Genomic DNA, 27,701 nt, shown 5'->3' with positions numbered 1-27,701 from the left:
CAAAGCCCACACCGTTTACAGGCACACAACGACTCAACATTCCCTTTAGTGACCTCCGACAGGCGAAGCCGGGAGTCATTGCTGCCGACGTGAATTACGATTTTATTGTATTTACGCTTAGTTTTAGCCAGCAACTTCAGTTTAGATGCGATGTCGCCGGCTCTGGTCCCTGGGATACAATTAACTATGGTTGCTGGTGTCGCTAACCTGACGTTTCTCAGAACCGAGTCGCCAATGATCAGAGTTTGTTTATCAGCGGGTGCCTCGCTGATTGTAGAGAATCTATTTGAAATGTGAGCTGGTGGCTCTTTAATCGTGGGCTTTTTAAGAGCTGCACGGGACAAGTCAGGGGACTGCTAGTTAAGGCTAAGCTACATGCTAAGCTAGGTGGCTTCACGGCTAGCGGGAGCCGGCTAACTACAGCTTACAGAGTTTCTAAGCTGCGGAGCCGAGCTTCTAAGTCGCTAAGCCTTGCTTCCATCGCTACCAACACACTACATTTATTACAAGTACCACTACTGTTAAGGGAGGCAGAGGAGTAAGTAAACATTAGACACTCGGAGCAAGAGAGAGCCGTGGAGCAACAGGGAGAGAGAAAAGACATCGCTGCTATAGAGCTAAGAGGGTGAGCTCAAACAGAACACAGAATCCCTAAGCACGATAGAGTATGGGTTGTTATGTTTGGGTGTTTAACTACAGACCGGTGATTTTAGCCGTAGTGCTACAGAGAAACAGCTGTGTTTAGCAGAGGAGCTAATACAGAGAGCGACCAGCACCAGCAGCAAGACAACAGGAAATGACGCAGCACCTGCAATGTCAAACATAGTAAATTAGCTCTGTGTTATAGTTCCCAGACAAATGAGTTAAAACAATTATCAAGAAAACTAGAAAGGAAGTGGCGCTCCAGCAACCATGTTGAAAACCTCATAGACTGGAAGAATAGTGTTAAAGAATATAAAAAGGCTCTCCAGAAAGCAACTAATAGAAGATATCTCCTGCTTTAGAGGAAAAATGCCCTATACAATTTTATCTTTCAAAAAGAGGAGAGGGTCAGACAGAAAGCCACCATATGCCCGCAAGATTTTGTGATTGCAAGGCAATTCATAAATACCAACCCCAAAAAATGCGCACGTGTCCAAAAGTGTGAAAATCCCTTGCTCGCACTTGTGTGTCTAACATTGAGCTTGTAACAGCCCCTGGCTTGTCCAAGTCAGATGCAGAGAGTTCTGTACTGATATCACGGCTTCTTTATTCATTCAACACATCGTGGCGCCTTAAAAACACCGTAAAACTATAACGACAGTAAATACAACATAATCATTCAATAAAAGCCAAATACAACCGTTAAAATACATAAATAAACAAATAACCGCGTGAGACAAGTTTGACGAGTTAATGTGACATAGCGACTCCCATAGTGCGCTACCTGTAGCAAAGTGAATAAAACCAGCTTCCTTACCTCTTTCCGCTCGGCGAGGGGTGTTAAACTAGGATCCATAGGTCCGTAAGGTTGGGAATTGCTGCTCTGGCGTCCTGTCGTTACTGCTGCTACCATCCTTGTGACGCAGGTTTACGGCAGGTGTTTTATATTTTCCTTGGCCCGGAAGTGATGGATATGGTGTGTTTATTAAAACGATCCGCTCCTTAAAGCTACAGGCACTTATGCAAGGGGAGTCGCTACGTTTAAAAAGACAACAAATTACTAGCTTAAATAACACAACACATACTTGAACATAAAGAGCGAAATAAACCCAACCCAAATAACAAATGAAACAATCTGCATAAACTGGCAGGTTTAGCAGACAGTTACAGAGCTGGTGTGTCGGAGTTTTCACACACACAGGCCCCAAGCTGGCCCCGGCCCCTACACACTCACACACAAACAGACAGGGAAGCAGGGATTAGAGAGGAGAACGTAAATGAGGCGGTTTGTGGAATTACATGTAGTTAAAGAAGAAACTACAATCTTCTTCGGACTGCATAATTGTGTTTAAAGAACGAAGTTTGTCAGCCAATAGGGTAACATTACGCTTTTAAACTCGTTCAAAAAAAGTTTAAACCATTGTGATGGAAATTCATCTTGAGATTGGAAATAATTAAATTCTCAGACCGGAGTTGCTTTTGAGTCTTTATACTAATAAGCTCTGCAGAGTTTACACAACAAGCACGGGCGCTAAAAATGGAACAACTGGCTGCAAGTAAAAAAAAGCCAGGACTTATACAAAGAGGCGTTTCACAAGACAATATGAAAAAAGAAGACATGCCAAAACTAGTACAAAGAGGTGCTACAAAGAGAAAAAAAGATATGAAATCCTCCTCTGTCTATCTGCTGTGTCCGTCCGCTGTAGCATACTCCCTGTTTGCCAAGGTTACAGGAGTGAGACACATAGTCAGGGGATTTTCACAACCTTAGATATTGGTCATTATAATTTTCCATTACACCATATTTTTGTAATGGATTCTAGAGTCCTGCGCACAGGTATATATGTTTATATAGCAAGCTAGATAACAGGCTATCTTACAGAGGCGAGTGTGCATCGTCTACGTTACGATGTCAAACGGGCCTCCTCTTCTTGTAGTTGGGCACCACCTAGTGTCTAAACTGAGAAGTGCAGTACAGTGGGCCATATTACATTACACTACATTTCATTTAGCTGATGCTTTTATCCAAAGCGACTAAAGGCCGGCACATGCTTCTGCGCTTTCAGGGACATGCAAGCACACAAGAGGCACGCAAGGGGCTCTTTAGTGCTTGCGTGTCCCTGAAAACGCGTCGCCCAATTTTTCTGACTGTACGGCAAAGCTACGCAAGCCTTACGCAGCCCGCAAGGCTTTGATTGGTCTGCTAACTACATCCTTTCCGGAGTCACATTTCCAGTTTCATGCCCCATAATATCGGCAGAAACCACGGAAGATTTAGAAGAACGAATATGGACCAAATAGAAGAGCGGTTGGCAGAAGAGATCCGAAAGTATGACCACTTGTATAACCCGTCATTTTCTGGCGGATTTGTTTGCCAGAAAGAGGCTATGAGGAGCTGCAGTGGGGATGTAAATAAACAGTTGACGACTGCCACACACAAAGAAGGCGTCTCTAATTGCTTTGCAACACGCGCAACCATTGGAAAACCATAAATTAAAACGAGTCCGTCGACACAGCTGCGTGAAAAACCGGAGCCACAGTTACAGAGGCATTTGCCGGCCCCGAGGGTACAAACCTAGAACAACAAGAATCCAGAAAGTACAATTTCTTCAAAAATAAAGCAAAATTACAAAGTTCAATGAGTAAGTGCCATTTAGTGCTACTAAATTGTTAGTTTTAAAAGACATTTTTTTTGATGATGCAGGCCAATTAAAAATGGATGGCGGGCCGCAGTTTGTGTATAGACACACTATAAAAAAACATCTGAAAGGGATAATTCACCTAAAAATGTAAATTCCCTCATTATCTACTCATCTAAATATTTTCCGCTTCTAAATCTTTCACCTTACACATTACAATAATCTTTCCTGCGCAGTTGTCCGTCCCTCCGTCCGTCCCCCTGGCTGTCCCATTCCTGTGAACATGATATCTCAAGAATGCCTTTGGGGAATTTCTTCAAATATTTACGCTCACAAAGCATAATTTGGCTTGTGAATTTGATATCTCTGGAATGCCTGTCACTTCTCTATTATCACATTTGGCACAGACATTCACTTGAATCCAAATGTTTGTGTAATACGTTCAGATACTAAGTCCATGCAAAGACACAAATTTCATGCCTCTTGCCCTTGAAATATTTAAAAATAGTGGATATGTCTTACGGGGAAATGCCTTTTAAGCAGCCACATGTTGTGGAGCAGGTATTTTGTTTAAGACCTCAGTAAGACCTCAGTACTGCATGACTACTGCGTACTGAAACTCCGTATTGAAACTCCGTACTGAAACTCAGGACTTACTTCTACATTGGCTGACTGTCCTGCTAAAACTTGAACAAACATGAAGACGGTGTAACTTACCGTTCAAAAACATCCTGTTGTAACCGACTTTGAATATGTGGCTGGTTTTCTTTAGCTGTATCCAAACATAACAACGTGACTTTCAGCTGTGTTTACCCGAGAGATGGTCATTGCGCCAGAATGAGATCGGTTATAGGCCTGCTCACTCAAAATGCAGTCAGCCAATCAGAGGAGGGGCTCATTAATAATTGTTGAGGCAGGCGAATACAGCCTGTTTTGTCTGGAGCACCACTCCACTGAGGTCTTAAAAAAATGCCTGCTCCACAACATGTGGCTGCCTAAAAGGCATTTCCGATTAGAACACATCCAATAGAAAGCCAGAAAAAGATTCATGATTCCTTACCCAAACTGGATTAACAGGTTTGTGTTTCAGCTTTTCACTGGTACCTGTAGCCACAGACTGACACTGGATAGTAGGCATTTTATCACAGCTAAAACTGGCCTAGAGAGGAAACATACTAACTAATAGCTGTATAACTCACTGTCAATGACTGTAAAGTTTGTGTCTCTTTCTCTTTAGAAGTGTGTGACAAAGAGGCAGCTGTGCAGCAGCTTGTGAAGGTGCTCTGTTCGGAGGGAGATTCTATCAACACTAAGGTAGGAAGTGGTTCTGTTTTTTTTAATATTTTTTTTGGGGGATTGTTATCTCCTTTTAATGGATAGGACAGATTAAGCTTGTGAAAGGGGGATAAAGAGAGTGGGGGAGGACATGTATACATTTGCGGGTTGAGGCCTTGTTGGGGAGGCAGCTCTACCAGGTGAGCTTTACACCACCCTGCTCTTTGTTTGTGATTGTAAGTGACATTTGACCCACAAACTATATACTGCATTCAATTTGAGCTCAAAGGATGTTGTATGGATAAAGATATTGATGGGACATCATATTGTGCTGGCCACCATAACAATATAGGGGAACTATTTTAGAAACACAGACTCAACCTACAGGAGAGTTTATTGCTAAATGCACATATTTTTACAGATCCAGTCAGACCCTTTCCTGCGCTCCAGCTTTGCTCGTCTTTCTTATGCATCATTTGCCAAGCTTCTAGACACTGTGAGTCAGGTATCTGAGGCCTCGCCATCTGCTAGTCCAACACTGCAACGCATGGCTGTCACCATGGAGGTATCACGGCGGATAGTGACAGCCACTGGAACAATGCGCATGCAGGGCTATGCAGAATGCTACATGGAGACCTTTGCACCCTGGGTAAAGAGTCATGGAGGATGGGTGAGTGATTAAAATGTGTCTAACTTCCATTATTGCACCATAGACATATCTCATAATTGAGGGTTAAATAATTCATCATTCCTGCCTGAACAAATTTGGATGGATAAAATGCTGAGGCAATGATGGTTACAATTATATAGTAAACTAGGGCTACGATGTAGCACTGGCGGGCCCGAGGACCCGCACGTTGAAGCCTGTTGCGGTCGGTGGGGAGAGCGATCGATAACCAAGCGCCTGCTCGTCGTTGCATGCGTTTTGCGCACTGCGGCAAGGATAAACGCTTCACTTCCTTCCTTCGTCAAGCGATGTCGATTCTTGCCTGCTAATTGCTCATTACAGTCCACGCTATCAATTGCACATCACAATGTGAAAATTTTATGTAAATCGAATGATAGTTGTAAAACAAAGCTTACTTCCTGTTGCCAGTAGGTGGCGCCATCACTATTTTTACGCACAGACATTTAGATCTGTTCAAGTAAGCGCTCTGATGTAGCGTGAGCAATTTTGTGTCAATTGACCAATGTTACCACAACTTCATTTTCACACTGATCAGTAGGTGGCGCTATGATCCTGAACTAATATTTATATATGGAGCTGTTCAGATTAGGATTGTGATCATAGGTCAGTAGTTTGGAGCCCGTTGGATAATGCAGAGTGGATTACCAAAGTACTGAGGAAATATGGACACTTAGAGCTGTTCAGGCTTGTACTCTTATCATGTGACAGAAGTTTGGTAGTGATAGGACAATGCACAGTGGAGTTATGACAACATCGTGTCCTTTGGCAAAGGACCATTCTTCGCCGCACCTCAATGTTTAAATGGTTTGAGGAAATGTCACAATTCTGACCTTGATCCAATGACTTGACTGAGCTCATTCTAGCTGTATATCGTAAAGCAACCAGAAGCATTTCATCAAAGTATAAAACATGTCACTTCATTTTGCAACCAGGGGGCGCTGTGATTTCAAGTCATAATTTCTGTGTAGATGTCATCAGGCCGGGACTCTTGTCTAACATGTCTAGTTTATACAGAACCTCGTATTTTGATGGCGTTTAATCAAACTTTGACGTCACGCCACGGTCACACGGTGTGACGAAAAATCAATTTTAAGTCAGTTTTTATCTCCATCTTGTTGTGAGGACACTCATCTGAATTTGAAGTTGATCTGATGAAAGCCCTGGGACAAGTATGTCAAAGTAAAAAAAAAGTGGAATATGGCTAAAATGGCCACTAAATCCAAAATGGCGGGCTTTTTTTTTCTTGTCTTACATGTCTAGTTTGGACTTGATGGACCAAATATGTCCAAGATCCAGAAGCCTGTGTTTTGATGGCGTGTAATCAAACTTTGACGCCACGCCACGGTCACACGGTTTGACAAAAATCGATCTTTCAATAACTTTAGATCTCCATCTTGTTGTGATGACACTCGTCTAAATTTTAAGATGATCTGATGAAAGATCTACGACAAGTACATCAAAGTAAAAATGTGGAATATGGCCAAAATGGCCACTAAATCTAAAATTGCGAGCCTCCTGTTGCGGTTTTCGTAATGCTCCTTGAGGCTTCTTTGTGCATCTGGTCATGATACACAACTATCCTCATTTTCGTGAGGATCAATGAATGCTAAATGAGGGGCTTTTCCGTAGGTGGCGTTGTTGAGCCATTTTGCCACGCCGTTTTCCAAATACTCCAGAATACGTAAATTGTCACCACTTTCTAATTTTCTGCAAACTTTTAAAACTTTTTGAGTATGTTGAAAAATGCTCAGAATAATCCTTACAATTTCAATAGGGCCTCCCACCGGAGGTGCTCGGACCCTATTAATCATTGCAATTTCAATTGGGCCTCCCACCGATTTCGGTGCTCGGGCCCTAATAATAATAATAATCACTTCAATTTCAATAGGGCCTCCCACCGATTTCGGTGCTCGGGCCCTAATAATAATAATAATCACTTCAATTTCAATTGGGCCTCCCACCGATTTCGGTGCTCGGGCCCTAATAAGAATAATCCTTAATATTTCAATAGGGCCTCTCACCATTCGGTGCTCGGGCCCTAATTATCTAATTGTAAATTTCCACAGTACTTATTCTGCTGTTATAATTTTTTTACACTTTGTACTGGTTTAATTACTAATTCATTCATATAAATGCTCATAGATTTCTACCTGGTTCCTTTTTTTTAATGATTGGCATACTCACAGACCTGCTGCCTCTGAATTTTAGCCCCCCAACCAAATTTCATTTTATCCCTGGTCCCCGGTCGCTTGATAGATGGATCGTAAGTCACACTCTTTAATCATATAAACGTTGAATAAGGAGAGGACATAGAATCGAGCTTTGAAGGAGTGAGGTATGTGGAATCCAAATAGCATTTTATTGTATTTTATGTTTTTTTATCTGTGATGTAGCTATTCAATTGTTGATGAATGAACCAAATGATTATACTCAGGAAGGTAAGGTTACAGATTGACCTATAGTTGATAAGTGAATTTAGGTAGAGTTATTTCTTTTTTTAACTGACCTGATAGCGGTAGGGATCAGGCAGTGGGAAACAATCTATTTTTGTTTGTGAATAATTTACTATAGTCATTATTTCATCTCCTAAAACAAATAAATAGTGAATTAGAAAAGAATACTGGAATTGAGTCAAGTTTGGTGGAGGACTTGAGTTGACTTGCAACAACAGAAAGATACTGCGGAGAAATGTTTTGAGGTACACCCTGGATAAGATGCCGATCTATCACAGGGGTGACAAACAGAGACACACACAATCCTAACCTGACCAAAACGTTCTTTCTATGGGGCAACAGTGCTAACCACTGCACGATTGCTCAAAACGATTAATCACTGAAATTTAAACATATTTAAACATCCGATGTTGATCTTTTCCTCTGAAGATGCCTTAAAGTCTGTGATATTTTTAACCTTTAACCTATGAATACTTATTTTTGAGAGTTGCATCACTCATCCCCAACTGCACTCCTACCACTGCAGTTTAAATTAGTGGGTTGCCAGATCATATCACGTTTTTCGGGCGGCTGTTGCTGAGGGGTAGAGTGGTCGTCCTCCAACCTGAAGGTCGGCAGTTCGATCCCCAGTCTGACCGATCTGCATGCCGAAGTGTCCTTGGGCAAGATGCTGAACCCCGAATGGCCCCCCATAGAATAACTAAATGCTGCAAATATATGCACTGTGTGAATGGGTGAATGTAGAACTGTACTGTAAAGCGCTTTGAGTGGTCATCAAGACTAGAAAAGCGCTATATAAATACAAAGCCATTTACCATTTACTAAATTGCAGAAAAAAATCAAATCAGGTGAGTAGAAATAGCAAGATTGTTTGACGTGGGAAATTATTTTATTAGTAGGGACAGTTAAACACCCACTTTACATCATATGCCCATGATTTTACCTTTATTTTTCTCTGTTACTTTATGCTACATAGCTTTTTTATTTCTTTTTCAGGAGAATGTAGATTTGGAGGAGCCTGAGGAATATGACTGAGTTCCAAATCCAAAAGTGTTTTTTCCGACTAACCCCTGGTCAACACTGAATTCTGGATCATCACATCAAAGTAAGCAATGGAAAAACCTCATCTGAGTTGTGACAAGAGCAGTTTCCAGAGGCCACATTTATCCATGATGGTCTGGGAACAGAAAGTATTGTCACGTCAAGTTCCTGATTTTACATGGTCAGAAAAGAGAAGCTATTTGTTGCTAATAATATGTTTTTTTAATTAAAATACCTTTTATCAGTTTGAAAGTGATAGATGTTTTTCAATGTTTAATGTGTTTGAAGTTTTTTGTAGCATTTAATTATCTTATTGTTTCAGTGATTTAATTGACACTACACCTTGCCACACTTGTTTCAGGTCTTTCTAGAAATTAACATCAGTATCTTAAATGGACACCATGAAGCAGACTGTATTGATATCACAAACGCGACAATTAATTAAAGACTTCCTAAAACATATTGAACAAAAATAAAAATTATAAACTCAGTTACAACGTTTTTTTTATTGTAACAATGAGTTATGCGAGTCATTTGCAGAATAAATTTAAGATGATACATTTTGATTGCATTTCTACGGCTTTCTGGGCAATAACAATGCAGGTAGAAGGGCCACATGCACCTTGAACCCTTCCATTTTTCAAAGGGCATGTCACTTCTCTTTGCACTGCAGTTCTCAATGATACAACCCTCTTTCCTGGCCTTGGGAGGGATTAGACAGTCATATTGCCTAACTGTTGAGGAAAATCTGCTGATCAATGGTCAACTCACTCGAGACAGTATTACCCTACTGCGCAGTTTCATATCTGTTGTGTCTAGAGAGGGAAGTAGCCCTGTCCTCTGACCTTGGCCATGGCTCCTGCACTTCCCCAAACAGGACAGACAGCTGGAATACATTTCAAGGAAGGGACAGTGTCTCCAAAAATTCCAAAACACTCACAAGCTGCTTTACTGAGAGGGTACTGGGAACACAGAGGTTTGTTTAATACTTTAGGCACATGGATCAATCAGTTGGTAGTGCATTATCAAGAAGATGATCCCTCAGCTGATTCATGCACATAAACACAGCCACTTTTTTATTGTTGATGTTGTTTTTTGTTTGTCAGCAGATATAAGCTGTGAACACAAATGGTTTGGTAAATGGTTTTGTATTTATATAGTGCTTTTCTAGTCTTGATGACCACTCAAAGCGCTTTACAGTACAGTTTTACATTCACCCATTCACACACACATTCATACAGTGCATCTATTCACAGCACTTTGTTAATCTATCGGGGGGCATTCGGGGTTCAGCATCTTGCCCAAGGACACTTCGGCATGCAGATGGGTCAGACTGGGGATCGAACCGCCGACCTTCAGGTTGGAGGACGACCACTCTACCCCTCAGCCACAGCCGCCCAAACTCTGTATTCCCTTTGTATTTGGTGTCCACCACCTTCTGAAGGAAATATCTGTCTCTTCAGCTGATAAATGCTCCACTATGTTCACTGCTGTGTGCTGTTTAATGCCGATCGGACAGAGCCTCTGGGAGTTTTTCTTCAGTTGTTTCTCAAAAGACAACTGCTGCTGCCAAGTACGACACTATAAAACAAGTTAGAATTAAGCAGAAGAGTAAAGTTGTGGTCTTAACAAATCCCCAGATTAAAATGATAACTATCTGTCAGTTCACTACCAATGTGTCCTTTTACAATAACACATTGTTTTCATATCCTCAACTGATAAATTGCAAAGGCACAGTCGGTTATATAATAAATAACAAAGGGTGAAATTCCTGATTAAAACAATCTGTTATTGTCAAGTTCATTGACCCAGAGGTCTATTTGAAACTAGGGCTGCAACTAACGACTATTCTAATAGTCGATTAGTCGATTAATCGTTTCAATAATCGATGACTAATCGGATTATGAATGACACAAATTCTCAATTGCTCTTATTTAGCCAACAGCTTTTAAATTTAGCTTGAGGTTGTTAGACGCATGTGATGACTGAAAATAAAGACAATTAAGATCGATACTTCATGCAAAAAAAAGTATTTTAATAAACTTTGCTGCACATTAGTGTACTGTTGACACAAAAGCAAAGAAAAATATAGTTTTTGTCCATTTAAAACCAAGGACAGGCAAAGTGATAATAGCAACAAAAAAAATCTAATTTAAGTTTCCCTTTTTCTGGGAACCAAGAACAGGAAAAGTGCTGATACTAAACATATATAAAATTTCAAAAAAACAATTTTCTTGTTAACAAAAAGGACAGGGAAAGTAGCATCAACAAACGAAACTACAGTCTTCTTTGGACTAAATAATTGTAATTAAAAAAGACGTTTGTCAGGCACTAGGATAACATTACGCTTTTAAACTCGTAAAAAAAAAAGTTTAAACCATATTTTTTGTAATGGATTCTAGAATCCTGCGCACAGGTATATACCTTTATGTAGCAAGCTAGCTAACAGGCTATTTTACCAAGGCGAGTCTGCATCGTTTACGTTACGATGTCAAATCTCCTGTCCGCACATTTGAGGAGGCTGTACGCGGGTCCGACGAGCGGACCAGTGTACAGCGGGTCTGCCGTACACATAATGCAGGTAGTTTTTTTCGGGCCATGTTGAGGGTGAAGTTCTCCCGAACTATGGACTTCCTGTTGCGCGATGCTGTTGCAGCGCACGCCGCCATTGGCCAATGTGTTGTCACTACTGCACATGCGCGACTTTCAGAGATAGGAAGGAAGCGAGATGGCTCACTCCTCAGCGGTTTCCATCAGCACCTCCGATAAAACAACGTTTAGTTCATCGGCACGGCACGAACAACACGCGCTATGACGTAACCAACGACTCATCGACGAGTATATCCGTCGTCGACTACTTTTGTCATCGAATTTTGTCGACGACGTCGACTAATCGTTGCACCCCTATTTGAAACCACACTGTACACACTGTTTACAGTGTGTACATGTTTACATCATTTATGTTTGATGGAGTCGAGTCAAATAATATGAGCAACTGTTTATTTTATATTGTTTTTAATATATTTTATATTAACTCAAGCAGAGGATGCACAAAGGGTGGAGTGCAGGGACGTGATGTGACTCCCTTTGATGCTTCATAAACCAGATGCAACCCTGCATGGCTTTATAAGAGTTGGAAAGAAAGCAGACCAGTGCAATATCTTCTCATTAACAAGAGATATAGGAAAATGGGGCTGGGAGGGAAACAAAAATAACGGAAGTGAGAAATGTTTCAGTTAAAATCAACTAGACACAACCAATCTCAAGAATTGTACTGTATGTTTTTAATGAAAAGGGGAGGATTGACTATTTAATAGAACCAGGGTTTATTTTAATGACAGACTTGCTCTGTTGACCTGCACTAGCAACACCTGCATTCAGTGTCTTAAATCATTTGACAAGTTTATCCATGATAAGCCATGGTTACTCAACCTAACACCTTGAAAAAAAGAAACCACACCTGACCTCCTGAATGTGGGCTGTGATGAGGTTGCATGTGTTCTACATTGTATTATTATTGTTATTATTATTATTATAGGAATATATTCATGACTAGAGTGTCTGTACACACTTTCATAAGTTATTTATGAACTCCCAAGCTTTCTGACTCATTGTACAGACAGGATATGAGAAAATTATGATTTCACATATGTTTACATATATAATGAATTGAAAATAATGTGTATGTTTCTGTAAGATCAGATTTATTTAAGCTCTGTAAACCTGTCTTTTCTTTATATTCTTTTTATATAAAAGCATCTTCAAAAACTAGCTGATGTTACTGTTTGCTATTGTGCTTTTAGTTAGGATGCTTCTCATTATAGTTAAGATTTTGGCATGTAATTTTTCAAAGCAGTTTGGTCAACCTTTAAAAAAGATGCAGTCTAAAGCAACAAAGCAAAGCCGTAAAACAATTATTATATGTATTTGAACATAACGTTTTTGTAATGTTCCAAACAAACTTTCAATACACTCTAGTTCAGTTGTTTTCCCAAAAATAAAGGTCATGGTCCAACAAGCCTCAAAAGTCTATGTTTGGGCCATTTACATTTTAACCATTTTAATACAGGTCCGACTTAAAGATTTACTGCTAAAATATTGAAAATTTTCATTATTAGTTAGTTGTCATTATTATTATAAATAGTCAATCGCCTATTTTCAGTTTCTGACCCTGGTATAACGTCCATCCTTGGTGATCTGTAATGAGCAACTATAAATAAACTGTGAATGCACAGAAGATGTCCTCTGACCATTTACAGTTTGATGATGAACCAAAAGTATTTTCAAACTTGAGGGTCCATACAACAATGAATTTGCGGACACAGCCACAATATTAACTGGACTGCCACACATTTTTTTTTCTTTTCTTATCTGTTTTACTGTGAAGCTTCGACACGCTCAGACTCTTCTGCCTCCATTCTCCATTTCTCTCTCTCTCCTCACACCAACACATACACATCAGAATAGTCAGACTGGCTAAAAAAACATAATATGGTCTTTGCAAACAGAAATTATGGTGTGTTGCTATATCTTTTCATACATCTAATCCTCAGAACAGTGTCTCATAAGGGATCTGGTGTTGCCCATTTAAATTTATTTTCCATTGCCCTCTTGTGAAGGCAGCAGGTTATTGTCTTTGGAAGCTAGCTTGACTTCAAACCATTCCATCCATCATTTGTCATTTTGAATAGAAAGCCGGTCCAAAACGTGAATTTGTAGCATAACATAACAATGTATTATTTTAAGATGTTTACGGGTAGATGTTTCATCTGACATAATATGACATGTGATCTCAGATGTCAATTTTGCATGTATTTAAACCATTTGGCCACTTTGCCAGTTCGAATTGGGGATTAGCTCAAGGTCTCATTGGATGCTGAGGACTCACGTTAAACCATTATGGTAAGCACAACACTTTAGGAGATATTCTAGCTTCAACAGCATTCATCAAACAACATCTAAGTTTAAAAGACTAACAATTTTGAAGCGAAAAATTACAGCAGTTATAGGATATTCATTCAATTATGGTTTAGATGCTTTATTATACAGATCATTGAAAAAATAACATTTATTGTTTGTAGCTTTTTAAATCACCAGCAAACTAGCAGAGGGCATACTTGTTAATACTGATGAAACACCAAAAATAATTCCAGTTTAACAAATGATAAGATTGTAAGTAGGTGCTAGGTAAAATGAAATCCCATGGTCTAACAAATAATTTTGATATTCTTCCCAATTATCAAAACATCTCTTGAAGCTGCTCTCAAGTGCATTTTAATAAGATTCATGGATAGCATTTAACAATACTGATTTTGTAATAAATTGCATTAATTGAAAGCAGATATTTCAGTTATTTCTGTAAATCAAAGTTAATCTTTCTGGTTATTATTCTATGTATACCATTATTTAAATAATTGTTTGATTTAAGTTGTTCTGTTTATTAAGGGAAGTTTAAATATATTGACACCAATATTTTAAGAAAAAGTCTGTCTTTCTGAATTGTAATTCATTCTTGAAAGTCAATCAATCAATACAATTTTATTTGTATAGCCCATATTCACAAATTACAATTCGTCTCATAGGGCTTTAACATGGTGAAACATCCTCTGTCCTTAACCCTCAGCAAGAGTAAGGAGAAACTACAAAAAAACCGTGTCAACAGGGTAAAAATACGTAGAAACCTCAGAGAGAGCCACATGTGAGGGATCCCTCTCCCAAGACGTACAGAAGTGCAATAGATGCCACGTGTAGGAAAACATCATCAAGATTAAAGTTTTTAGCAGCATTGATGAGGGTAAACATTTTGAAGGATAACTTCAATACTATATGTCAAGCAGTCCCGCTGCAATCATAGTCCATGGTCAGCAGCCAGCAAGATAATGATCCATCATCAAGGTCGGATCCACTATAGTCCACAGTCATTGTCCACTGCCGCTTATTAAGATCCATCATCAGGCGGCGCCTCGGTCCTGTTCCACCACCATTATATGATGCCAACGTGACACAGGATCCGCCATTACCACTACGATCAGCCCGCACGATATAGAATCCGCCATACTGGATCCACCATTGCGAAATCTGATGCGCGATCCACAAATCGTAATCCATGGTGCGGCCACAGCGGGCCCGGATCTGCGGGCGATAAAGCAAAGGGACTCGGGGAAGATGTCAAGTCAGTAAAATGTACTGATGAGATATGACTTACTTCGACGTGATAGGGATGAAGAAGAGGAAGAAGAAGCTGGAAAGAGAAGCTCCATGTGTCATGTGTCATAAATTCCCTTTGCGTCTTAGCGTCATCAGGGTTTTTTGCCTTGTAATCAATGATACAGGCTGAACTTGGGGGTACACTGAGGCTCAAGGTAAATCTGACTGGCTACTGGTTTGTATGGTAGTACGATGAAAACCATCTGGCCCACTCAGTAGATCAGCCATCAATACCTCTATGCCTTTTTAAACTAACCGCTTCCTATTTTAGAACATAGGACAAGTAACGTTCTGCCGCTCTAACTATAAGCTTTATCAAAAGGAAGGTTTTGAGCCTACTCTTAAATGAACAGATGGTGTCTGCCACCCGAACTGAAAGTGGTAGATTAGATTAGATTAGATCAGCAGAGGAGCTTGATGGCTAAAAGCTCTGGCTCCTACTCTACTTTTAGAGACTTTGGGGACGACAAGTAAGCCTGAATTTTTGGAGCGGAGTGCTCTAGTGGGTTGATAGGGCACTAACAGCTCTTTAAGATAAAAAGGTGCCATATTATTCAGGGCCTTGAAGGTGAGGAGGATAATTTTTAATTTTATTCTAGATTTAACCGGAAGCCAGTGTAGCGATGCTAATACTGGAGGAATGTGCTCTCTTTTCTTGGTTCTCGTCAGGACACGTGCTGCGGCATTTTGGACAAGCTGTAGAGTCTTTGACGACTTACTGCTGGAGCCTGATAATAATGAATTACAATAGTCCAGTCTCGATGTAACAAAGGCATGGACTAGTGTTTCTGCATCTTTTTGCGATAGGACATGTCTAATTTTTGTAATATTACGCAAGTGGAAAAAGGCTGTCCTAGAAATTTGTTTTAGGTGTGAATTAAAGGACAAATCAGGATCAAAGATCACTCCCAAGTTCCTGACTGTTTCATTGGAAGCAAGGGCAATGTCGTCTAGCGCAGCTATATCATTAGATAATGTATCTCTAAGGTGTTAAGGGCCAAGTATTATAACCTCTGTTTTGTCTGAGTTTAATAAGAGAAAATTGCGGGTCATCCAGGTTTTTATGTCCTTGAGACATGCTCGAAGTTTAGTTAATTGATTACTTTGTTCAGGTTTTAATGACAAGTATAACTGGGTGTCATCCGCATAGCAGTGGAAATTTACTGAGTGTGTCCTGATAATGTTTCCTAGTGGAAGCATATATAATGAGAATAAAATTGGGCCGAGCACAGAGCCCAGTGGAACACCATGGTTAACTTTGGTGCGCACAGATGACTCATCATTAATTTACACGAATTGGGATCGATCAGAAAAATAAGAGTTAAACCAGTTAAGGGCAGTTCTTTTAATGTTAATTAACTGTTTAAGTCTTTGTAATATAATTTGATGGTCAATTGTGTCGAATGCTGCACTGAGATCTAACAGAACGAGGACAGACACAAGTCCCTGATGTGAAGCTATTAGAAGGTCATTAGTGACTTTTGTACTCTCTGTACTGTGATTGGCTCTGAACCCAGACTGAAAGTCTTCATAGGGGAGAGCAGGGTAATGTGGGACATCGGGTAATGTGAGACACCCCCTGTATCTAGGCAACGGAACACATTTGTGGTCATTTGACCATTATGTTTTCAAGCCCCTCCCATTCCCCCCTTGCAATGAAGAAGAAGTTGGTGCTGGTGCTGTGGAAAGTATGTTTTTTCACATAATGTGTTTTTTGCATCTAAAAGTAAATTTTCTTGCTTTGAACTTAATCAACTGTTCTGTCAAAACCAATTGAATCAGGTAGAAAAAATTATATCATACATGTTGATGAACTTCCAACATATGTGATTGATGCTAGCTGAAGATTAGCCTGAATTGCTAAGAGATGTTGTTTTTTCTAAAACGGTGGCTGTGGGGTAAAGTGGGACAAATGCTGTGGGGTAAAGTGAGACAGTGTCTCACTTTACCCCACCATGAAGCACAAGTTAAGTTTAGTCTTAAACATATTCTAGTGTTATATTAAATTATATATGTTTTATTTTTAATGTCATAAACATTGTAGAAAGGCCATCATGCCAAGAAACTATACACCAGGAAGACAACCTGGGGCCAAACACCCCTCGCAGAGATGGAGAGTGCAGCCGCTGAGGTCATGCAAGGAAAGAAGTCCTTAAGAAAAGCTGGAAGGGATAGAAATATTGATAAGACACCCCTCAAAAGATTCATAAAGAAAAAAGAGAAAGGGAAAGTAAAATCAGTTGCCTGGGGTGCAGTAGCTGAGGCAAAGAGAATATTTACAGATGAGATGGAGGAGGAGCTTGCCAAACACTTGAAACAACTCGCTGACCAGTTCCATGGCCTTGCTCCAGTTAAGTGCCGTGAACTGGCATTTGAATACGCAGAGAAAAACAATATCCCTGTCCCTGCCAATTGGACAGAGAAACAATGTGCAGGTAAGCTAGGGTGTGCAAGAGATCACATGAATCATAATAATCATAAATGTGCTTAATTGACCAATCCCCATGATTCTGTTACTAGTCCGATATTAGTGGTTGTCAATCTAGCTGTCGGGATTTTAACTATTACAACATGTGTTGTTATGGTAGTTTTAAAGTGGAAAAAGTAAGTGGACAACTTTATCCTGTAGCTGGGGTAAAGTGGGACAGAAGACCACTTTTTTTAAAACCATCATATTTTCACTGCCCTTTGTCCTGAAGATATTCTGATCATTTCGATTGCTAGAAAACATCCTGAATTAATGGGAAATGTGTAAATTTTACTGATATATCATTTTAGCTCGCCTAGAGGGGAGCAAATGTAAAAAATCTCCCACATTACCCCGCTCTCCCCTATATATTATTTTCCTGGAGAAACTCACACAGCTGATTGGCTTCAACTTTTTCTAAGATTTTAGACATGAAGGGAAGATTAGATATTTGTCTGTAATTGGCTAAAACCTCTGGGTCTAGGGTGGGTTTTTTGAGAAGGGGTTTGATTACTGTTATTTTAAAAGCCTATGGTACATAACCTGATGATAATGACAGATTGATTGTATTAAGTAAAGAACTTAGCCTGGATGCCAGACGAACTTAGCCCCGGCCACAACATTTTTGGTCGGGCAGTTCGGTCTGGAGTCGCTCCATTGGGAAAAAATTATGGGGCGTGTTTCAACTGACCAGGAAGTAAAATTCCTCTTCGCTCAATTGGATAGACCTACAACCAATCAGAGCAACGTAGTATGTGACGTATGCTAAGCAACGCATTGTGAGTTATTTACTAACGCCGGGTTCACACCGGACGCTTCAGCGCAGCGCCAAGCCTTAAATAACAGCTGGCTCCCATCCACTCCCATGTTAAAACTTTGTGCCGGTCACACCGGAGGCTGAAGCACCGCGAGGCAGCCTTGGCGCAGCGTGGTGCTTCAGCCTCCGGTGTGACTGGCACAAAGCCGTGCAGCGATCTACTGGATCAACGGTTGTTATATTATTAGCGCTGCCCGGTGGTTCAGCGTCGCTTCAGTGTCCGTTGTGAACGGCCAAGCGCCGGGGCGATAGGGATTAGCGCGGTGCTTTGGCGTCGCCTCCACGTTCTGTGTTCCTCTTTCAAAATGAATGCGCTGTCGATGTCTTCTAAAACAGACTCAATGGCAGCATCTACACATCTCAGCTCGCCAGCGGCAGGCATGTTTGTTGAAAACGAATTCAACCCGAGGGCACTGTGATGACGTGGTTGATTACGTTACCGTTGATCATCTGTCAATCATCGTATAAAGCCCGCCCTGACAATCTGATTGGCCCGGTCGGGCCATCATTTTTTCCCAATGGAGCGACTCCAGACCGAACTGCCCGACCAAAAATGTTGTGGGCGGGGCTAAGTTCGTCTGGCATCCAGGCTATAAAGAACTATCAATTAGAGTCAGAATTTCTTTAAGCAATTTTGTCGGAATCGGATCTAAGATACAGGTTGTTGGTTTAGAACCTGAGATTATTTTGGTAAACTGATCACGGGTGATCAGAGAGAAGCTGTCTAAGTAATGGGAAGGATTCTCAGCCGTTTCTGAGATCTCTGTTGTTGGAAGGGAATTAGTGCCAATTGAGGGCAGGAGATGGTTCATTTTATATCTAATAGCTCGAATGTTATCATTGAAAAAAGTCATAAAGATATTGCTATTTAGGGATCGAGGAATACTGGGTTCGGTGGAGGTGTGACTCTCTGTCAGCCTGGCTACAGTGCTGAAGAGAAACCTGGGGTTGTTTTTGCTTTCTTCTATTAGTTTTGAATAGTAGGCAGCTCTTGCTTTGTGGAGAGCCTTTTTATATTCTTTAAGACTATTCTTCCAGTCTATGAGATTCTCAACACGGCAGTGTTAATTTCGTTGATGAAAACTATGACGAAAAATATTCGTTAACGAATTTTTTTCCATGACGAAGACGAGACGAAGACGTAACGAAAACGGATCTTTGAAAATAAAAACTATGACTAAATATATTTTAACTGTCGTTGACAAGACGAGACGAAAATGTTAGTGGTTGACTAAGTCACAATCATTTTTTTAAACATCATCGTATCAGGCCGTCATGAAGTATCAGGAGCGGGCGAGTGTGTGTGTGTGTGTGTGTGTGTGTGTGTGTGTGTGTGTGTGTGTGTGTGTGTGTGTGTGTGTGTGTGTGTGTGTGTGTGTGTGTGTGTGTGTGTGTGTGTGTGTGTGTGTGTGTGTGTGTGTGTGTCTGTGTGTGCCCCAGATAGCGCACCGGTCCCGAGGCTCCGCCCCCCGCCCCACTCACTCGCTCAGAGACACAGTGAGATCAGAGCACGTTCACGTTAAGCACCCGCTCAGTGACTGACTGCTTCTTAACTATGGAAACAGTGAAAACACAGAGTTTCTCTCGTCTCAGCTGCTCAGAGATCAGCGCCTCAGCTTCTTGATCAGAGCAGAAGCTGCAGTTGGTTTCTATCAAACTTCTGTATCTGTGTTCGCCTCCAGTCTGACCTGCTCTCGCTTTTTGTTTTAATATTTAAAACTAAATATATATTTTTAAGCTATTAGGCTGCAGCTATATGTTTTTATTTATTTCAAAATAGGGTACTTCTTATTTCATACATTTCCCACAAATATTGGGAGGACTCAAATAGCCCTACAAAGTTCTGTGTTTAATTTATTTCAAAGTAGGCCTACACTTGCCTGTGTATTTTCTTCTCTTCATAAGCGTTCGGGGTTCAGAGTTTTCTTTGTCGTTCTATAATTTCGTAAATGCAACAAACTATAGTTTAATATAGTATAACTTTATATTAAACTTTATTAGCTTTGTTATCAAACATGTTTTGCGGCCCAAGACAAATTTTATTTGGGCGAAGAGGGGGCAAAATTACTCTTTTGAAAGTAAAGGTTGCCCACCCCTGCTATAGACCTATGCTGGTAGGGATATCTAATGGACAACCTAAGTACTGCAAGCTAGACTATTATGCAGTTTTAGACACAACACAGGGTAAATGGGCCTGAGAAGGGAAGAAAAGGAGTTTAATGTGGCTACTAAATGTGACTAAAACTAGACTAAAATGTAATTTGTTTTCGTCGACTAAAACTAAGAAGGATAAAAATGACTAAATGTGACTAAAACTAATATGCATTTTCGTCAAAAGACTAAGACTAAATCAAAAATAGCTGCCAAAATTAACACTGCAACACGGTTGCTGGAGCGCCACCTCTTTTCTAGTTTTCTTGATAATTGTTTTAACTCATTTGTCTGGGAATTATACCACGGAGCTAATTTACTATGTTTGACATTTTTCTTTTTTAGAGGCGCTATTGAATCTAATGTTAATCGTAATGAGTCTGCAGAGCTATCGACGAGGATTGTCGATCTCAATGGAGCTCGGGTTTTTAAATAATTTGTTCTTTATATCTACGGATAATACGGGTTTAAATGTAATTGGAATTATTTCCTTAAGTTTAGCTACAGCACTATCAGGTAGACATCTAGAAAAATAGTTTTTTATCACTGGCATATATTCAGTTATTGAAAAATCGAAGGTTATTAAATTATGGTCGGATAGAACTGGATTGCGAGGAAGTACTGTTAAATGTTCAATTCCGACACCATACGATAATACAAGGTCAAGTGTGTGGTTACAACAATGAGTAGGTTGGTGTACACACTGATAATTGTATTGGTCTTTAGGACTAGGTTTGATAAAAACTCAGGGAATTCCGTTAAAAATTCCGTAGAAGCCCCCGAAGCACGGTAAACTACAGCAAATATGATTGGCTGTTGGTGTTTCCTGGATTGGTGTAGAAGACTAAGAACAAGACATTCAAATGAGTTAAAGCTGAGTTTAGGTTTAGGATTAATTGATAGAGTTGAGTTAAAAATAGCAGCAACTCCACCTCCTCGTCCGAGTTCTCTGGGAACGTGTGAATTTATATGACTGGGAATTAGATTCATTTAAACTGACATATTCATCAGGATGCAGCCACGTCTCAGTGAGGGATAATAAATCTATGTTGTAATCGGAGACTAGTTCATTAACTAAAATAGCCTTAGTTGATAGTGATCTAATGTTTAAAAGACCACATTTAAAAGTCTTAGTATCCTGTGTTGTTTCAGAGGTTGTTTTAATTTGTATTAGATTTTTGTGTGGAGTTCTCGCTCTGTTATTGTTTAATTTCAATAATTTAATCGGACGGTGGACAGACACAATCTCTATGGGTTTGTGTGACTGATCCAGAGGGAGCGCAGAGAAGTGTTTAGCACTGCAGCTCTGCTTCCTGGTCCCAACTATGGGTTGTCATGTAATAGACTGAGTAATATTCCTAGATAAGAGAGCTGCTCCATACCAAGTGGGATGAACCCCGTCTCTCCTAACAAGACGAGGTTTTCTCCAAAAAGTTTGCCAGTTATCTACAAAGCCCACACCGTTTACAGGACACCACCTCGACAGCCAGCGGTTAAAAGATAACATGCGGCTAAACATGTCATCACCTGTTGTGTTAGGTAGAGGGCCAGAGAAAACGACTGTGTCCGACATCGTTTTTGCGAAAGCACACAACGACTCAACATCCACTTTAGTGACCTCCGACATGCGAAGACGGGAGTCACTGCTGCCGACGTGAATTACGATTTTACTGTATTTACGTGTAGTTTTAGCCAGCAGCTTCAGTTTAGATTCGATGTCGCCGGATCTGGCGACATCTGAAAGTGACTGATGATGTTTTCAAACTTACCTGTCTTTTCAGCAAATATCACATCCAAGTATGAAAATACATAAATAAAATACTTCAGACCACATGATATAACTATATATTCTATGATGAACAACAGTATCGTTTTGATGCAGCCTCTAAAATGAGATTTAAAAAAAGATATTAATACAGCTCAAATATTCAGAAAAATACTTTGTCATAAAGTTAAGTTATGTTTGGTATATTTAAGTTTACGTGTAATATATACCCTTGCAAATGGGCATCACAATGATTGCACTAGCAAGTAACCTGGATTGTAACTGACAGTGGCGGCTGGTGATCAAAAGTACTGGGGGGGGGACAAACAAATGGAAGCCAGACTGAATATGCCAATCATGTAGCCTTCATCAAGCTATTGAGCAATGCTGAGCCTGCCAAAAAAAATGTGGCCTAATTGGGCCTCATTAACTAACCGTGCATATGCACAAATCTGTGCATATCCTCAGGTATGATGTCTGCCTCTCTCACGACACACCTGCTGTAATCAGGGAGTCACACACGCAGAGGGAGGGGGGCCAAAAGGGACAGTGAGAGCTATTTTTAGACTACTACAGGTGGCAATCAGCACTGCAGGTACAGTGCCTTGTATTCACCCCCCTTGGACTTTTTCCCCATTATGTACTGTTACTAACTGGAATTCAAATAGACTTAAATAAACTTTTTCCAGTTTGATCAACAAAACATGCATAGTACTTTGGAGGTGCAAAATAAATTTTATTGTGACACAAACAATAATGAGAACAAAAAAGTTGACATCTGTTGGGTGCATAAGTATTCACCCCCCTGTGTCAATACTTGGTAGAACCCCCTTTCGCTGCAATTACAGCTGCAAGTCTTTTGGGGTATGTCTCTACCAGCTTTGCACATCTAGAGATGGAAAGGTTTGTCCATTCTTCTTGGCAAAAAAGATGAAGCTCAGTCAGATTGGATGGAGACCGTCTGTGAACCGCAATCTTCAAGTCTTGCCATAGATTCTCTATTGGATTGAGGTCTGGGCTTTTACTGGGCCATTTTAAGACATTAACATTCTTTAATCCAAACCATTCCTTTGTGGCTCTGGCTGTATGTTTAGGGTCATTGTCCTGCTGGAAGATGAACCTCCGCCCCAGTCTCAAGTCTTTTGCAGACTGCATCAGATTTTCTTCAAGGATTTCCCTGTATTTGGCTCCATCCATCTTTCCCTCTATTCTGACCAGTTTCCCTGTACCTGCTGAAGAGAAGCATCCCCACAGCATGATGCTACCACCACCATGTTTCACTGTTGGGATGGTGTGCTCAGGGTGATGGGCAGTGTTGGGTTTCCGCCACACATAGCGTTTTGCATTGAGGCCAAAAAGTTCAATTTTGGTCTCATCTGACCAGAGCACCTTCTTCCACATGTTTGCTGTGTCTCCCACATGGCTTCTGGCAAACTCCAAACAGGATTTTGTATGGATCCCTTTCAACAATGGCTTTCTTCTTGCCACTCTTCCATAAAGGCCAGATTTGTGGAGTAGACGACTAATAGTTGTCCTGTGGACAGATTCTCCCACCTCAGCTGTGGATCTCTGCAACTCCTCCAGAGTAACCATGGGCCTCCTGGTTGCTTCTCTGATTAATTTTCTCCTTGTCCGACTCTTCAGTTTGGGTGGACGGCCTCCTCTTGGTAGGTTTGCGGTTGTGCCATATTCTTTCCATTTTCTTATGATGGATTATATGGTGCTCAGAGAGATGTTCAAAGCTCTGGATATTTTTTTATAACCTAACCCTTCTTCATATTTCTCCACAACTTTATCCCTGACCTGTTTGGTGAGCTCCTTGGTCTTCATGATGCTGTTTGTTCAGTAATGATCTCCAACAAACTCTGAGTCCGTCACAGAACAGGTGTATTTATACTGAGATTAAATTGCAGACAGGTGGACCCTATTTACTAATTATGTGACTTGCAAATGTGACTTGTGAATGCAATTGGTCGCACCAGATCTTTGTTAGGGGTTTCACAGTAAAGGGGGTGAATACATATGCACTCAACACTTTTCAGATTTTTATTTGTAAATAATTGTGAAATCCATGTAATATTTCCCCCCACTTCCAAATTATGCACTATTTTGTGTTGGTCCATTACATAAACTCACGATGAAATAAATTTGAATCTGTGGTTACACCATGACAAAATGTAGAAAAGTCCAAAGGGGGTGAATACTTATGCAAGGCACTGTAGTTCAGTCAGTAGAGCAGAGGGACAGTAACCCAAAATGGCGTGTTGAAGTCCAAGTGTGGGTAAGACACAAACATTGAATTTTTTCTTTGCCTTTCAGGGGGGAGCTGTTGAGTTCTTTAAATAATCAACTGTCAATGATATCTAAAGTCAATGTGATTGGATTAGTTGGTCTGCCGCTGACTCAGTGATCCACTGGTTGTGACTTCAAAACCAACAGAAGCCAAAAATTACTTTTGGACAAATATATTAATACATCTGGTTGTAGTGTCAAGCCTTGTGATTCTCAAATGTGTTCATTTTCCAGATAGGACTTATAGTTTTTGAGTAACAAGTATTTGTTTGATGACGGTGCTAGAGGTTGGAAAAATGTCTCTTCAATTAAAACTAATGATAGCAAAAGAAGGAGATTTATGAAATGAGAACTACGTTTCTAAACTGCTCACATGGCCTCATTTTTTGGCTCTAAATGATGATATAGATATGTACTTGTTCGTCCAAGTGTTGTGGTTCTCAGGGTGTTCACGGATAGGAGTTATAGATTTTAGATTAGAGCATTTTGTTCGGGACCTTCTCCTCAGGTCCAATTTGTCACTGTCTCTGTCTCAAAGCTGCGTCGTTAGTGAAGTCACACACGCTGAGGAGGGGGGCCAGAGGGAGAAAGGTGGACAATGAGATCTATTTATAAACTAATTAGCAGGTGGTAATCAACAGTGTAGGTAACTCATTCACGAGACCTATAAATAAACCTGCGGAATTACGTCGATTAGTGTGCTATTATTCCGATTTTTGATGCGTCCCCCGGTTTGCTCAAAAATCGCGATAACGCGACCAAAAACGACGAATGGGACTGCAGGTCTCTAGCCCAAAAGAGCGAGAGGCTAAAAATCAGTGTTTTTAGACCCTTTTTTCGTCACTAAAACTGCTCTCAAATCCCCAAACGGAGGTCCTCAGACATGATTTTTAGATATTTGAGGTGGTGAGACTGTTTCCTTCGCAGACATGTCACTCTCAAATCTCTCGGACCTGTGCTTATATCCGCCACGAGAAATCGAGGAATTTTTTTCGGCATTTTCTCCCATTCAAGCCCATTATAATTTTGACAGTTTTTCTGAAAAGATTAAAACTGAAAAATAAAACGTAAATCGCTCCCACGGCTCCATTTCTTAGCTCTCACGCATAAATATATCTGGTTGTAGTGTCAAGCCTTGTGATTCTCAAAATGTTTTCATTTTCCAAATAGGACTTACAGTTTTTGAGTAACAAGTATTATTTTGAGCGGAGAGCTAGAGTGTGGAAATAAATCTGCTCCATAGAAGTCAATGTATATTTTCGGAGGACAATCTTTGGAATGAAAGCTACATTTCTAAACTGCTCGTACGGTCTAAATTTTTGACTCGAACCAATAATATAGATATGTACTTTTTCATCCACGTCTCGTGATTCTCACGGTGTTTTCATTTCACGGATAAGAGTTATAGCTTTTGAATTAGAGCATTTTGTTCGTGATGTTCTCTGGAGGTCTGATGTCTCCCTCTCTCACGTCGCACCTGCTGTAATCAGTGAGTCACACACGCAAAGGGAAATGGGCCACAGGGCGAAAATGGGACAGTGAGATCTAGGTCAACACTGTAGGTAGCTCAGTGGGTAGAGCAAAGGGATAGAGACCCAGAGGTGGAGGGTTCAAAGCCTTGTGAGGGCAGGTCTTAAACATTGTTTTTCAGAACACTTTAATCATACAACTCTCAATGATTTGAACAACAATGCGATTGGCTCCTCATCAGATTCCTGTATTAATGTCTATGAAGTGATAGTGATAGCGCCACCTAGTGGTCAGTGTGAAAACGAAGTTTGAGCAATCAGTCCAAAATTCAGTCAGTCAGTCAGGCAGTCAGGCAGTCTCTCACTCTCTCTCTCCCCCTCCCTCCCCCTCTGGGTCTCTCCCTCTCTCTAACTCAGACCTGGGCATTGTACGGCCCCCGGGCCGCATCCGGCCCTTTGGCTGTCTGTGACCGGTCAGCGGAATATTAGGAATCACACGTAAATAAGTGAACATCATGCAAAGAATACAACAACATTTATTTTATTTTCAAGGTGCCTTTTTTTAACATTTACCTGACGTACATCCTGAATCCCCGCGAGTGGATGATGTGTTGGCGAACGGAGTTTAGTAGAGATGTGAGTTGTGAGCTCACGTTGAGTCAGGAAAGATCGATACAGAATGCAGAGTTTTTAACGAGACATGGACTGCTAAGTATTTATTTACTGAAGTCAAAGGGAAAGCCGTGTGCTTAGTTTGTGGAGAAAAGACCGCTGTTTTTAAGGATTAATATTTGAACCGCCACTACGAGACAAATCACGGAGAGACTTTTACAGACGAACCGTAACGAGATGTATCGAGGACATCGCGGGAAATCTCGAGCTTCAGCTGCTAACGAAAGTGGTCGATTTGACTTTTTCTCCTTGGCTCTGGATGAGGGCTGTGATGTCAGCGTCACAGCCCAGTTTCTCATCTTTGTACGTTCGATGACGAAAGACTTTGCGATACGGAGGAGCTGGCAGCAATGCGGTCAATAACAGGGATGACGAGTAGGAGTGATGTGTTCATGGAGGTAACAGCATGCTGGGACTCAAATGGGACAAACTGGCAGGTGTTACAACCGATGGTTGTCCAAATCTGACAGGGAAAATGTTCAGACTTTTGAAGCAGATGCAAGATAAAGTGAGGGAAATTAACCCAGAAATTAAATTGCTATTTTTGCATTGTATTCAGGGTTCCTACGGTCATGAAAAACCTGGAAAAGTCATGGAATTATTAAATGTTATTTCCAGTCCTGGGAAAGTGCTTGAAAAAAACAAAATCCCAACTTTTTTGGAGAAGTCATGGAAATTTGTTATATTAATATTTTCATGTCCTTCATTTACGCTGAGTTTTAATTAATTCATATGCTTTTAAAAGAAATACGCTGAAAATAAAAGCAGGCGTACTATCTCATTCTAATTGAAAAGTTCGGTGGGGAAGCATCTTGCTGTTGATGTTGATGTCACTGCATTAATGAATGAGCTAAATACCAAACTGCAAGGCAAGGGCCTATTTGCACATGAAATGTACAGCCTGGTGAGACTTTCATGAGAAAGTTGCAGTTTCTTTCAAGCCAGTTGGAGGGTAACATTCTCAACCACATGCCAACACTGAAAGAAGCCCCACCATCAGTTGATTACCTCCGCAGGTAAACTGCTGGCAGAGCACGTTAAGTCAGTATCACTTCTGAGTTTTATTCTTCTCTCACAGAGGAGAACTTTTCATACGTGAGGAGGCATGCTCAGAAGATGTTGG

General features: G+C 40.6%; 1 protein-coding gene across 4 annotated transcripts in view; it reads left to right on the top strand.

Moving 5' to 3' along the window:
* Window positions 1-27,701, top strand: part of bcl2l12 (BCL2 like 12) — a 64,571-nt gene that overhangs the window by 25,170 nt on the left and 11,700 nt on the right. For 2 of the 4 annotated variants that reach the window (XR_008342001.1, XR_008341999.1), the window contains exons 6-8: window positions 4,519-4,595; window positions 4,978-5,226; window positions 8,694-8,802. Coding sequence is in view for 1 of the 4 variants with exons in the window: in XM_053443010.1 (XP_053298985.1) it covers window positions 4,519-4,595; window positions 4,978-5,226; window positions 8,694-8,732 (365 nt within the window). In the remaining 3 variants the exon portion in view is untranslated. Of the gene's footprint in view, window positions 1-4,518; window positions 4,596-4,977; window positions 5,227-8,693; window positions 9,229-9,994; window positions 12,510-27,701 lie in introns of those variants that run through there. The other 2 variants (XR_008342000.1, XM_053443010.1) reach the window with 2 other exon arrangements.

Source organism: Pleuronectes platessa, chromosome 16 (assembly GCF_947347685.1).
Source record: "Pleuronectes platessa chromosome 16, fPlePla1.1, whole genome shotgun sequence".
Taxonomy (NCBI): Eukaryota; Metazoa; Chordata; class Actinopteri; order Pleuronectiformes; family Pleuronectidae; genus Pleuronectes; species Pleuronectes platessa.
Note: the sequence above shows the minus strand (reverse complement) of the source record. Positions and strands in the feature narration are given on the sequence as shown.